The 14545-nt window shown below is 38.5% G+C and overlaps 1 protein-coding gene across 1 annotated transcript in view; it reads right to left on the reverse strand.

Annotated features, from left to right (window-relative positions):
* ZMYM2 (zinc finger MYM-type containing 2) overlaps positions 1-14545 on the reverse strand; it is a 160923-nt gene that overhangs the window by 106928 nt on the left and 39450 nt on the right. Inside the window, 1 exon segment of the mRNA XM_006146715.3 lies at positions 6993-7849. Coding sequence (XP_006146777.2) covers positions 6993-7839 — 847 coding nt within the window. The 5' untranslated portion in view covers positions 7840-7849.

Here is a 14545-nt window from a genome sequence, read left to right on the forward strand (position 1 = left end):
TATCCTCCGAGGCAGGAAGTCGCCAACTAGCCACATGTTACTATTCCATAGGCCTCTTACAACACCACCAGCAACATAACCTATCTTCATTTTGGGACTCGTCATGCCATCATTTCTAATTTCTACTACTTTGCACTCTTAACTTTTTATTTGCTCACTTTAGTTTCTTCTGAATTTTGAACTTCCATACATAAAAGCTGCCCTTTCAGAGGAAAATGAATTAACTTCCTTCATAGGAAGTGAAAACACTATCAGATCTCGGGAAAACTTCTTTATTAAAACCTTGAAGAGGGCAATTTCTGAGTTCTGACCAATTCTAGTAAAAACAGTTCAAGGGACTGCATACACTGCTTTTCATACTTAACCCAACTCTATGATGGAGTCTGAAAAAAATGAAACAAATTTATACATAGAGTAAACAGAATTCATTATGGAATCGTGTTATCTTGCTATCATCGGGACGATTAATCAGGACTTTTTAGGATCAGTTGTTTAGTTTCTTTTTTTTTTGAGAGAGAGATTTTTGCTAAAGGGCACAAGCACACGCCAGAGAGACAGACACAAAGACAAGCAAAAGGCAAGAAATCACCCCTCAGAGGGGATGACCATGCTACAATCCCTTTTCCACTATTCTCTTCTCAGGATTTTGGGCGAGCACACACATATGCCCAGAAGAGAGTTATAAACCACTGGGTCCAGAACTAGAGTCATGATCGACTACATGGAAGTCTAACAACATAACCATTAGGCCATCTGCTGGCCCCAATCAGTTTTAATAAATAGATAAAGGGAACCAGCAGTTAACGTAATGGCTATGTCGCTGGACTCCCACGTAGTCGACCGCGGTTCGCGTCCCAGACCCGGTGGCTTAAAACTCACGCCGGGTGCGTGTGCGTGTGTGCCCAAGATCCCCAGAGGAGAATGGAGGAGAAGGGATTGCGGCGTGACCATCCCCCCAGGGGGTGAATTCTCGCTTTCTGTCTCTCTGTCTGGCAAGCGCAAGCGCCCTATAGTGAAAACCTCTCCCAAAAATAAATAAATAAATAAATAGCTAAAAATATTAATAAACAAGGCCAGCAGGTGGCGTGGTAGTTAAAAGCTCTGGAATCCCACATGGCTGACCATGGTTCAGGTCTTGGACACAGAGGCTTGCTTTCTCGCTCGCTCGCGCGCGCGCTCGCTCTCTCTCTCTCTCTCTCTCTCTGTCCCTCTCTAGTCAAATTAGAATAAATGAATAAATACAGTTAAATAAAATAATTCTTAAAAAAAAAGTAATAAACCAGAAGAAAAGTACTCAAAGAATTAGCAATTCTATTTCATTTATTAAGGAAATAAGAGCCTTCAATCAAAAATTTTGCTTAAAACTGAATTGCAACGTTGAAAGTCACATAGACAATTGCAAGTTTGAATCTCAGCGTTGGCCTGAAAATATGCCATGTATGCACACATGTGCCCAGGATCCTGAAGAGCTAGGATCCTGAGGAGCTAGAGGAGCTGGGGAAAGGCAGTTGCAAAATGATGGGTACTCTATGATTCAGGAATAAAATTAATTTTTAAAAATTTATGCTTGGAGGGACTAGCAGTTAGCATAATGGCTATGTCACTTAACTCCCATGTAGTCGACCACGGTTCAAGTCCTGGACCCGGTGGTTTAAACTCACACCGGGTGCATGTGCGTGCGTGCCCAAGATCCCGAGAGAACGGAGGAGAAGGGATTGTGGTGTGGCCATCCCCCCGGAGGGTGAGTTCTCACTTCCTGTCTCTCTCAGTCTCTCTGGTGAGTGCACACACCCTGTAGCTAAAACCTCTCCCCCAAAAAAGAAAAAAATTTATTCTTGTACACAAGTTAGAATAGGTTTTTTGCAACACAATACAAATACAAAGCTCCTTAATATTTTCAAACATGTAGGCTTACCCCTTGAAAATATATTGAACCTCTTTTGAAAAAAATATACTTTCTTTATTTTCAATTTAGCTTTAGGCCATATATAAATAATGTAATGGTTCCCGTTATCTGTACTTTAGCTCCTACATTTCCCATACTTTCACATTTTCACCTCCCCCAACATCAAAAAAAATTTTTGAGAGAAATTTTGGTGCACTCACCAGAGAGACAGAGACACAAGAGACAGAAAGAAATCACACCCATCTCCCAACTGGAGGGATGGCCACACTGCAATTCCTTCTCCTCCACTCTCCTCCTGGGACATTGGGCACACACACATATGCACCCGGCATGTTTTAAGCCACCGGTTCTGGGATTCTAACCACAGTCAACTACATGGGAATCCAACAACATAACCATTACACTATCTGCTGGTCCCCCTCAAATATTTTGAGAATAGAAAAGAACTATTCATTTTGTCTATACCTTCAATTTCACCTAAGTAACATTAAGATACAAAAATCAGGGACCAGCAGATGGCATAATAGTAACATTGCCAGATGTCCATGTAGTTGCCTATGATTCAAGTCCCAGATCCACCAGCTTAAAACTCACATCAAGTGCATGTGTGTGCGTGCCCAAAATCTGTACAGGAGAATGGAGGAAAAGCAAATGTGACATGACCCTATGGGGTGATTTCTCGCTTTCTGTGTTTCTGGCAAGTGCATGCACCCTATAGCAAATATCTCTTAAAAAAAAAAAAAGATACAATAATTAAATTTGCCCAAGTCACACTCTGTTTAAGGAGTAGTATAAGTAGCCAAGATTTTATAACTCTTGATCAATTATTTTCTATTACAAATAAAATGGCATTTAAGGGGCCAGCAGGTGTTGTGGTGGCTGCAGTGCTGGACTCCTACATAGCCAACCATGGTTCGAGTCCTGAACCTGGCAGCATATGTTTCTCATTTTCCCTCTTTCTCCCTCTCTCCGTTGAACACAGGTGCCCTATAACAAATTAAATAATAATAAATAAAATTAAATTAACTGTGGTGGCTAGGGGTGCTGGACTCCCACATGGCTGACCATGGTTCGAGTCAGCTTGATTTCTCACTTTCTCTCTCTCTCTGGTCAAATTAAAATAAATAAGTAAATAAATAAAGTTTTAAAAAAAAAAGTCTGAATACATATGAACACAATTCTAATGATGATAAAGTCCCCCCCACCCCAGTAATATCACCAAAAAAATATGTATCCCAAGACAAATGCATAAGAATTTTCCTAATGGTCATTTAAATAGAAAAACTGGAACTGATTTCAAGGAAAATCAACAAATTTCATACACAAGGAGAGTACAAAAAATCTTCTGGAAAAATGAAAGCGCAAGTCTATACTGGTGCCAAAAAGAATTTTGAAATCTATAGACAATCTTTTTATATTATGCATTTTACGTTATTTTAAAGACCATTTGCACTTAGAAATGGACAAAAGTTCAGGATCTACTGTTAAGATATTTAAAGGGGGACCAGCAGTTAGCGTAATGGCTATGTCGCTGGACTCCCATGTAGTCGACCACGGTTCGTGTTCCAGACCTGGTGGCTTAAAACTCACGCCAGGCGCATGTGCATGCATGCCCAAGATCCCGAGAGGAGAATGGAGGAGAAGGGATTGTGGTGATTTCTAGCTTTCTGTCTCTCTGTCTGTCTCTGTCTGTCTGGCAAGCACACGCGCCCTATAGCAAAAACCTCTCAAAAAAAAAAAAAAAAAAATATATATATATATTTAAAGGGGTGGCAAGGGAGAGAGATCACAAAACTTTACTTATAATACTATGATCTCAGATAAAAACTATGTATGATTAATTAACTAACCAATTTTCGGTTGTGAGACTAAAGACTATTTTCTTCTCCATAATCTTATGTTTTTAATATATTTATAACTCTAAGAAAGACAAAATAGGTATTTTACAATTTTGAGCACTATCACTTTTAAAACTTTTATGAAGGTGGAAGATTACAACAAAAACACAATCTAATATATAAATAGTTATAGCATAAATTGAAAAGAGCTTTCTGGAAAGCAGTATTACTGAGTTAAAAATGTTCAAACAAATTCACACATATGCCCACATACATATATAACAACCTCTCAAGAAATACACATACATTCTGAAGTAAAGGGTCTTAGAAGGAACAAGATATTTCAAAATTGAGTAAGAACGAACACATTTCTTCTAAAACCACTATAAATATAATAAATTTTTAACCCAAAGTCTTTAGGGTTAATCGGCATAATCATATTAGTTAGCCTATTAACCACTTCTCCTCTAGGAATATATTCTAAATAATCAGAAATGGGAATCAAGATGTTCATCATGAATCTCTAGTAGCAAAACATGGGAAACACTAGAAAAGCCAAATACAAGAGTTCATCAATATCTATTATGCAGCTGCTAAAACTTGTGTAAAGTCAGTATAAAAAATAATGTAATTTTTAAATTGCCAGAGTGTGCCTGTGCTTGCCAGAGAGAGAGAAAGAAATAGGAAGAGAGAGAGAACACCCCCTCCCCAAGGTGGGACATGATCAAGTTGCAATTCTTTCTCAATTTATCCATCCTGATGGGACTTAGGGACACAAGCAAAGACACTGGGAATGTTTTTCAAGCCTCCAGTGCCAAAATTCCAACCACAGTTGGCCATGTGGGACCTGGCTTTCTTAACCACTAGATCCATACAGTGTAATTTTTTTATAATTATTTTATTTATCTTTATTTGTTTATTTTAATTTGGCCAGGGAGGGAGGAGGGGGGAGAGAGAGAGAGAGAGAGAAAGCAAGCTGCCAGGTCCAGGACTCGAACTGTGGTCAGCCATGTGGGAGTCCAGCGCCCTTAACCACCACATGACCTGCCAGCCTCCAAACAGTGTAATATTAAGTGGAGAGAAAACAGTAAGCAAATATAAATATCTGCATTTCAACTAGGTTTTTAAAAAAATACAAAGGGGGGCAAGCAAGTGCTATGATTATTAAGGCACTAGACTACCACATGCCCAACCATGGTGCAAGTCCTGGACCTAGTGGCTTGCTTTCTCACGTTCCCTTTCTCTCTGGTCAAATTAACAAATAATTATAACAAAATTCAATAAATGAATAATTCTTAAAAAAAAATACTAAGAAAACTACAACCATGCAATACACTGAAAGTACTCTTCTTTAGCTAGTAGTACCAGAGATGATATCTTTCCCTCATTTTCAATGACAGAATTTCAAAACATTCTCTAAAATCACATATTATTATGGAAATTAATTAAATAATAGAATTTTTTAAAGGATCAAAACTCAAAAGAAATTCTACACTGCCTAGGTACCATTAATTAACTGATTTTCAGCAATGAGACTTAAGGTTTTAGTTATTCAACATTATTCTCCACAATTCATTGGCAGATAAAATGCTAATGAGTATAAAATGAAAGAATGAGACAGAAGCCAGAAAGTCATGTGGTAGCTGAGGTCCTGGACTCTCCCCCCACAAGGCCAAGCACAGTTTGAGTCCCAATCTTAGCGGCTTGAAACTCACACCCGGCACCTGTGCATGTGTGCCCAAAATCCCAAGAGGAGAAAGGAGGAGAAGGGACTATGTGGCATGTCCATAACCCTGGGAGTGGTTTCTTACCCTCTGTCTGTCTCTCTCAGGCATGTACACCCACACTATGGAAAAAATCCTTTAAAAAGAATGAGACAGACACAGACAGAAGTATATGAGAAAGACAGGCAAGCATTCACACACAGGTTTTGGGGGAGAGGTGAAAGAAAATGAGACATAACACAGTAATACTCATAAAAAAGCCAGAGTTCTGATAACTTCCATATTTTTAATGTTTTCAGACTTAGGCTGCCCAAAGAAAACTTTTTCAAATAGTCAAGAAGTCTACCAACCTTCAAAAATAAAAAAACAAATCAGCAAAATACTAACTAAAACCTAAAATGAGATAGGCAGTGAAAAATAAACATGGTGGGGGTGGGCGGGGCGGGGGGGAGGAGCAGCAGTTGGCTGACCATAGTTCTGAGTCTTGGACCTGGCAGCTTGCTTTCTCACTGCCTCAAATTAAAATAATAATAATTAATAAAATTAAATCACTTTTAGTTAAACAGAGACCTCGAACTCACTAAGCTGCATACAGCTCAAATTAATTATATATAGTCTTTTACATATCAATCACAGCTTCAGTTTTTTAAAGAAAAAAGATATGTGATTGGCTATCTTCAAAAGTTAGATGAAAAATGAAACCTCAGTCAATGTTTAAATAAAACAGGCAAATTAGAAACAAATCTAAATGAAATTATTATACAATATTATATTGTTTCTTAACTGAACAATGCGTTTGTCCTTAAATTCTCAAATTTACATTTTTTTACATTTTAAATCATTGTAGTTAAGATCAAACACATCTCTATTAATCAAAATAGGAACCATTACTCAAATTTACATTTTAAAACAACTTCAGTAAAGGGAACCAGCAGTTAGCATAATGGCTATGTCGCTGGACTTGCTGGACTCCCACGTAGTCTGGTCTACTGTGGCTCGCGGGACCCAGTGGCTTAAAACTCACGCAGGGCACATGTGCATGCGTGCCCAAGATCCCGAGAGGAGAATGGAGGAGAAAGGACTGCGGCGTGACCATCCTCCCTGGGGGGTGATTTCTCACTTTCTGTCTCTGTGTCTCTCTCTGTCTGTCTGGCGAGCACACGCGCCCTATAACAAAAAACCTCTCCAAAAAAAAAAAAAAAAAAACAACTCCAGTAAAAACATATAAACAAAAAGTGAGTAATACATGACAAATAACATACCAAATTATCAGACTTTAGTGGTGGTAAATGTATGTTTATAATCCCTGTAGACATAAATCATTTTGTGATTAATTTTCTAATAATCCACAGAAAAATATCACACATGATTTTACAACTTTTATTGGTTAAAATGTAAAACTTAAAGTCAATATTACTGACACATTTCACTTGAAGAAACAAAGCGACACCAGTCACTGTAATTTAAAAAAAAAGTCAGCAAAAATGTAAATTCAATTCATTTTATGAAGCAGAATATGCTTACCAGGACTATGATGAGTTGCAGATTCTCCGTTCTGAAATACATCTCCTGCCACATTCATCCTACCGGGATTAAAAGGTCCTACTCCAGTCTTGGTCTGTGAAGTTAAAGATGGGGTGTATGTTTGTATATTAACACCGAAATTACTTGACTGCAGTCCATTGGAGACATCTCCCAGGTTGGCATTCTGCAGTGATGTTACATGTGTAATCATTAAGTTCATATCTCTCCCATCAGCATTTTCTAATGGGCCATCATTCACAGAGCTTACACCTGTTTCTAAGGTTGTAACATTAGCAATCTGAATTTCAGAGTCTGGTTCTGTGGTAATACCACTATTACCCATTCCTGCGTTTACCTTACTTCTTGAAAAACTAGAAGTGGAGAAATCCACATCATTGGTTCTGTTTTTAGTCTCAGGAGGTCTCCGTTCAATAAAATTGGAAGAATTTTTCTCTTGTCCTTGATTTGTTTCCATGTCCTCTTCATCATCAATGACAATTGTTTCACTTACACTTCCCTTCTGAGAAGCTAACTCTTTTGAGGAAGGAAGAATTTTAGAATCATTTCCTTGTAGTTCTTCATTTTTTGATGATGTAAATGTTAAGGTTCTTTGATCAGGTACCACGGATGCAGAAGGTGGGGGAGGTTGTACAGGTTCAATAAAAACAACATCATCGTCATCTTCGACTGATGGGTTTTGAAATTTATTAGCTCTAGACACTAAAGGATTAGATGGACCACTAAATGAATTTCCAACATTCGTTAGACTAGTTGCCATGGCCGTATTCCCTAACAATACAGGAGTCTGATCAGTCAGTTCTAATCCTCCTACTGAACTTGTGTCCATGCCAAAAAATCTGTTAGGAGATGGAAAAAAAAAAGAATTAAAATGTCAGTATGTAAATTTTTTTGTCTGATGGAAATCATGTTTTTAAGAAGGTACTTTTCTTTTTCATTCTAAATAAGAATGATCTTATCTATAACATCCAGAAACTATGTGATATTTGATGTCCATTCTGTGATCTTATCATTCACTAGTCATTTCATATAGTTTATATGTTAACTTCTGTAAGATAACAAGAAAGGTAATTCAGTAATCATATACGCATGGTATCCCCACCACCACTACAGCTACCGCCTACTTTTCAGAGTACACTATTTACTCTACAAATCTTTTTTTCTTTATTTATAGAGATTTTTGCTATACGGTGCTTGTGCTTGCCAAAGAGACAGAAAGACAGAAAGCAAGAAATTGCCTCCCAGGGAGGATGGCCGCACAATTCAGTCTCCTCCATTCTCCCAGGGACCCTGGGCACACACGCACACACATCGAGCATGAGTTTCAAGCCACCAGGTCCAGGATTCAAACCACAGTCAACTACGTGGGAGTTCAGGGACATAACCATTATACCATCTGCTGGTCCCTTACTCTACAAATCTTAACAAGGAAAATACAAACAAATCCTCCCACATACTTCTACAGGAAAACAAAAATCTAACAATAATCCTTTTAATATACATTTATTTACTGTATTAAATAAAATGATACCGTCTAATTCTTAATGCCGCTTACCTCATCTTTTTTTAAATGCCATTTCCTCATATAGTCTCTGGTTCCCATGTAAATATGATTAAATCTTTCTAAATATTTTAAATCTTTCTTGACCCTATCCACCAAAAAGTGTTAAGTACTTTTTCACCAGGCACTATGCTATGTGCTTTACTTCCAAGTAGCTGCCTAAATAATGGTCGCAGAAGATATCAGGTCCCAATGCTTAGAATCTGTAAATATTATTAACTTATATGAAAAAATAATCTTGCAGATATAAGGTTAAGGATTTTAAAGTGAGATTATCTGGGATTATCTTGGTAGGCCCTCAATGCGGTCGTCAACTACTTATAAGAAGGAGTTAGAAGGGGATTATAGGCAGAAGTGGAGAAAGCAATGTAACCATGAGGGCAGACTGGAGCAGACTCTAGTGATGCAGCCAAGGAATGCTGGCAGTCATCAGAATGTAAAATAGGCAAGGAATAGGTACCCCCTTTAGCATCCTGAGGAAGCATGGCCCTGCTGACACCCTGATACGATCGTAGCAAAAATGATTTCAGACTTCTGGCCTCTGGAACTGTGAAATATTAAATTTCTGTTATTTTTAAAGCCACCAAGTTTGTGGTGATTCGTTACAAAAATCACAGGGAATTAGTATAATCCACTTCTTAAACCCAAAGAACAATCCTTGATATAACTGTGATTTAGTGATCCTAATTTGCACAAGTTATACAGCTAGGAGGAACACCCAGACCTCTAAAACTCAGTAGTTCAAACTCTTCATCACTCTGCTATATTAGACAAATCATTTCAGAGCACCCACTATATACTGGGCTATGCTGAAGTCAAATAGAGAGCAACATTAAGAAAATAATTTTGGGGACCAGTCGACCACGGTTCGAGTGCCGGACCCAGTGGCTTAAACTCACGGCAGGCACGTATGCATGTGTGCCCAAGATCCTGAGAGGAGAATGGAGGAGAAGGGATTGTGGCGTGGCCATCCCCTCGGAGGGTGATTTCCTGCTTTCTGTCTCTCTGTCTCTCTCAGTCTGTCTGGCGAGCGCACGAGCCCTATAGCAAAAACCTCTCCAAAAAAAAATAATAATAATAATAATAATAATAACAACAACATTACTTATCTGTCAATAGTATATAATCTAGCCTTATATTTTATATATAAACTATGCTATAATCATTAAGCACCCTCAAGTTCTAGTGTCAAGGGGACAGTATTTCCCATTCAATATAGAAACAAAAATTATTTTCAATTATTTATTCACTATTTTATAGGATACAAAGATTTTATTCAACTCTCATGTAACTATAACGATAACTCCTTTGAGTTAAATAATTTATTAATTTTTTTCTATAATAAAGCATCAGCTCAGACACATTAATTAAAAATGCCCAAGGTCCCAAGACATCGCAGGATTTAAACACTATGTACAGAGCTTTATTTCAAAATGAGGCTCTGTTCTTCAGAGCAAGAACTATAGGTCTACCATGTCAAGATGGAAGGCATGCTCAAATTAGAAAACCGCAACACTTCAGTTAACATTCAACTTGTTATAAAATAGGAACCGTAGATAAATTTATAACTGCTTTAAGGAAGAGTATTATTTGCTTTACCATGTGAATTCTAACACATTTGTAAATTAAAGTATGAACAACATTACTCAATAAGGAAAACTTTACAGTGAAACAAGGTGTACTAACAAGAAAGCTTAATCATGAAAAGCTTTAAATACTATCACTACAGTAAGTTTTAAAAGGTGAAGTATAGGGACCAGCAAATTGTGCGATGATGATGTCACTGAATTCCCACATAGTCAACCAAAGTTCAAGTCCTGGAACTGGCTCAAAACAGAATCTTCGCAAGGTTCAAAAAGTCAACAGGACCATGCCATCAACTGGTCACATGCTCAAGTTGGAAAACATGAGTGAAAGCTGCTTGAAAATAGTTAAATTACCTTGATTTTCTTTCCTAACCAAATAAATCTAGAGATTTAATCTATGGATAAAGTTAGAAGACTCTGCACAGAAAGATGCCAGGCACGATTGAGGGACATGTACTTAAGCTGAACCTAGGTATAAAATGAACCTATGCATACATAATGCTAATGTTGACACCTAACTCCTACCTAAAACCCCAGGCCACATATCTCTTCACACAACACCACCTGGCCGGCCCTAGATGTACATTCTTAATGATGAACAGGGAACCAAGAATTACATGACAACTAAGCAAAGATATAAAAGACATCTGAATGAATAAAACAAATGGGATGATAACAGAAAAACTCAACTTTGTACAAATGATGATTATTGGGACCAGCAGTTAGCGTAATGGCTATGTCGCTGGACTCCCACGTATTGGACCACGGTTCAAGTCCAGGACCTGGCGGCTTAAACTCACGCCGTGCGCGTGTGCGTGTGTGCCCAAGATCCCAAGAGGAGAATGGAGGAGAAGGGATTGCGGCATGGCCATCCCCCCTGGGGGGGTGATTTCTCGCTTTCTATCTCTCTGTCTCTCTCTGTCTTTCTGGCGAGCGCACACGCCCTATAGCGAAAACCTCTCCAAAAAAAAAAAAATAGAAATGACAACTATCCAGGAGGAAAAAAATCTTTTAAGAAAATCATGAATATATTCAGAGATATGAAAAGATATTATACCCACAAAATAAGAATGGAATGCTAGACATTCAGGATTTAGAAAAGGAAAAACAAACTTTTCCATGTTAAAAACATGAGTGCAGGGCCAGCTCGTGGTGTGGTGGTTAAGGTGGCTGGATCCCACATGGTCAACTGCAGTTTGAGTCCAGAATCCAGCAGCTTGAAAACCACGCTGCTGAGCACATGTGCATGCATCCCCAAAATCCTAAAAGTAGAATGCAGATTGTGGCACGACCATCCCTTCTGAAGAGCCATTTTTCAATTTCCCTCTCTCTTTCTCACTCTCTCTTTCTCGCTCTCTCTCTGTCTCTCTGGACAAGCACAGGTGCCCTATGGCTAAAACAAAAATGGGGCTAGCAGGTGAAATGGTTAAGGCAACTGGACTCCCACATGGCTGACCATGGGTAGAGTCCTAGACCTGCAGCTTGCTTTCTCACTTTCCTGCTCTCTCCGGGCAAATTAAAAAAAAAAAAAAGAAAGAAATTAAAATTAAATAAGGACAATGAATACATAATTAAATAATTCTTTAAAAAATGAAAAGACAGAAACTTAAAATCTAGTAGCTAAAAATAACATTTCTCACCTACTAAAACTAAGGCTCATTGTAGAAATAGTTCATTGAGGCAGAAAATATACGAGAGAAGCCAAAAGCACCTCTTCACACTTAACAGCAATGAAACTATCAAAGATTACTGGTGGGTGGCCCAGCCACTATGGCACAGGTTAGGGCACCACTGCTAGACACTGGAAGTTCCAGAGTTCAGACACTATGTCAACCCAAATATGCCAGGAGCATCAAAGGGTACACCCATGAGGCTGGCTGGCTAGAAGCTGAAAGGAGAATCTCAGTGAGACAGGACCCTGTTAGGGGATCCTGTGAGTAAGTGTTTGTATATATCTATTTGACTCTCTCTCTCTCTTTAAAATAAAACAAGTCATTTTTCTAAAAAAGATAACTGGGTGGTAAAAAGATCCCTAAGGGGGACCGCAGATGGCATAATGGTTACATTGCTGGATTCCCATACAGTAGACCACGGTTCAAATCCAGGACCCAGCATGCCCAAAATACCAAGAGAAGAATGGAGGAGAAGGGACATACCCACTGGGGGGAGAGGGGATTATGATTTCTTGCTTTCTATCTTTCTCTGTCTCTCAGGGGAGTTGGAGGTGGGGAAAGACACTAACAAGTGGTGTGAAGGTTAAGGCAGCAGAACCCCACATAGCTGACTCCATACTTCTAGTCTTGCATCCAGCAGTGTGAAAGTTATGCCAGGTACATATGCAAGCATGCCCAAAATCCCAAGAGAAAGAAGAAGAAGTGATTGTGGTGTGATCATCACCCCTAAAGAGTGATTTCACACTTTCCCTCCCTCTCTCTCTGTCTCTCTCTCTCCAACTAGCACATGCACCCTATAGCAAAAGTTTAAAAAGACCCAAGTCACTGCGAATGAATAGGCTCCAACTGGGAAAGATGGGACGATGTGAACAACAATAAAAATTACTATTGTGCCAGCCAACAGCCAATGGCATAGTGGTTAAGGCAGTTGGATCCTACATAGTCAACGAAAACAGTTCAAGACCCAGACCCGGAAGCTTGAAAACCACTACATGTATATATGTGTACATGCCCAAAATTCTGAAAATAGAAATGGAGGAGGGATTTTAGTGTGGCCATCACCCTATAGAGGTTGCTTTCTCACTTTTCCTTTCTCTCTCTCCTGTGACCACTTGTGTCCTCTGGCAAGACAAAACAAAATCTATTACTGCAATAAATTAAAACACAATGAATAAATGTGGGACCAGCAGGTGGTATGGTGGTTAAGGCCCTGGACTTCCACATGGGCAACTGCAGTTCAAGTCCCAGATCTGGGGGATTGCTTTCTTACTTTCCCTCTCTGTCTTTCTGTCTCCCTCTGATGACCACACACGCCTTGTACAACATTTTTAAATGATAACAATGATTAAAAACAATTAAATAATTCTTTACCCCCCAAAAAAATCAAATGTTTAAATCCATGAGTTCACCATGATACTAACACCAGAAACAAATTATGAAGGTTCAAAAACCTGATAGTGTTAATTTTTCCTAAATTACTCTGCAAATTTACTTTGATTCCAATAAAAATATCCACATAATTTTAATAACACTTTTCCTCAAATTTACATGGCAAAGTAAACAATCAAGAACAAACAGGAAAATTCTGAAAAGAGATGAGTAATAAAAGGACTAACATAACGGGCAGTAATATATAAAATAGACAAGTGGAACTATATCAAATTCAGAAGTTTCTGTACAGCAAAGGACACAGTAACAAGTGTGAATCGACAAGCCTCAGAATTAGAGAATAATTTTGTCAAATATGCCTCAGACAAGGGACTAATAACCAGAATAAACAAGGAACTCAAGCGGCTTACCTGAAAAAAAATTATTAACCCAATTAAAAGATGGTAAAATGAGGTGAACAAAAATCTCTCTAAAGAAGACATACGAATAGCCAAAAAGCATATGAGGAAGTGCTCAACATCCCTCAACATAAGGGAGATGCAGATTAAAACCACAATGAGATACCACCTAACCCCCTGTCAGAATGGCAATCACAAAAAGTGATAAAGTGTTGGCAGGGATGTAGTGAAAGGGGAACTCTCCTACACAGTTGTTAAGAATGTAAACTGGTTCAGCCACTGTGGAAAACAATATGGAGGTTCCTCAAAGATCTACAAATAGAACTACCATTTGACCCAGCAATCCCACTTCTGGTATCTACCCAAAGGACAGAAGAATACTCAGTCAGAAAAGCACTTGCACATCAGTGTTTACTGCAGCATTATTCACAATCACTAAGACATGGAAGCAACCCAAATGTCTGCAAACAAGATGAATGGATGGAAAAAGTGTGGCACATATATTCCATGGAATATTACTCAGTCATAAAAAAACAAGACCCTGGCATTTGATAGAAAGTGGTCAAATATGGAGGATCTATTACTGAGTGAAACAAGACAAGATATGAAAGAAAGATATTGTATGTATCCACTTAATATATACCAACCATCCACACTTTATGGTAGAGACTGAAATACTGGAGGGCATAAAAGCAGTGAAAATAGTTATGAATGCTGAAAATAGTGTGGAACAGGGCAGGGGGAAAGGGAAGAGTATAAAGAAGGATAGCAAGAGGACAAATAGAGAGGCAAGACATTAGTAGGACACAGAAATGGTTTTTTTATGGACAGGTTTTTTTGTTATACGGCGCGTGCGCTCGCCAGAAAGAGAGAAACAGAGAGATAGAAAGTGAGAAGGGGGGGGTGATTTCTCACTTTCGTTTCTCTT

The sequence above is a fragment of the Tupaia chinensis genome, unplaced genomic scaffold, assembly GCF_000334495.1.
Source record: "Tupaia chinensis unplaced genomic scaffold, TupChi_1.0 Scaffold000186_1, whole genome shotgun sequence".
Classification (NCBI taxonomy): Eukaryota; Metazoa; Chordata; class Mammalia; order Scandentia; family Tupaiidae; genus Tupaia; species Tupaia belangeri.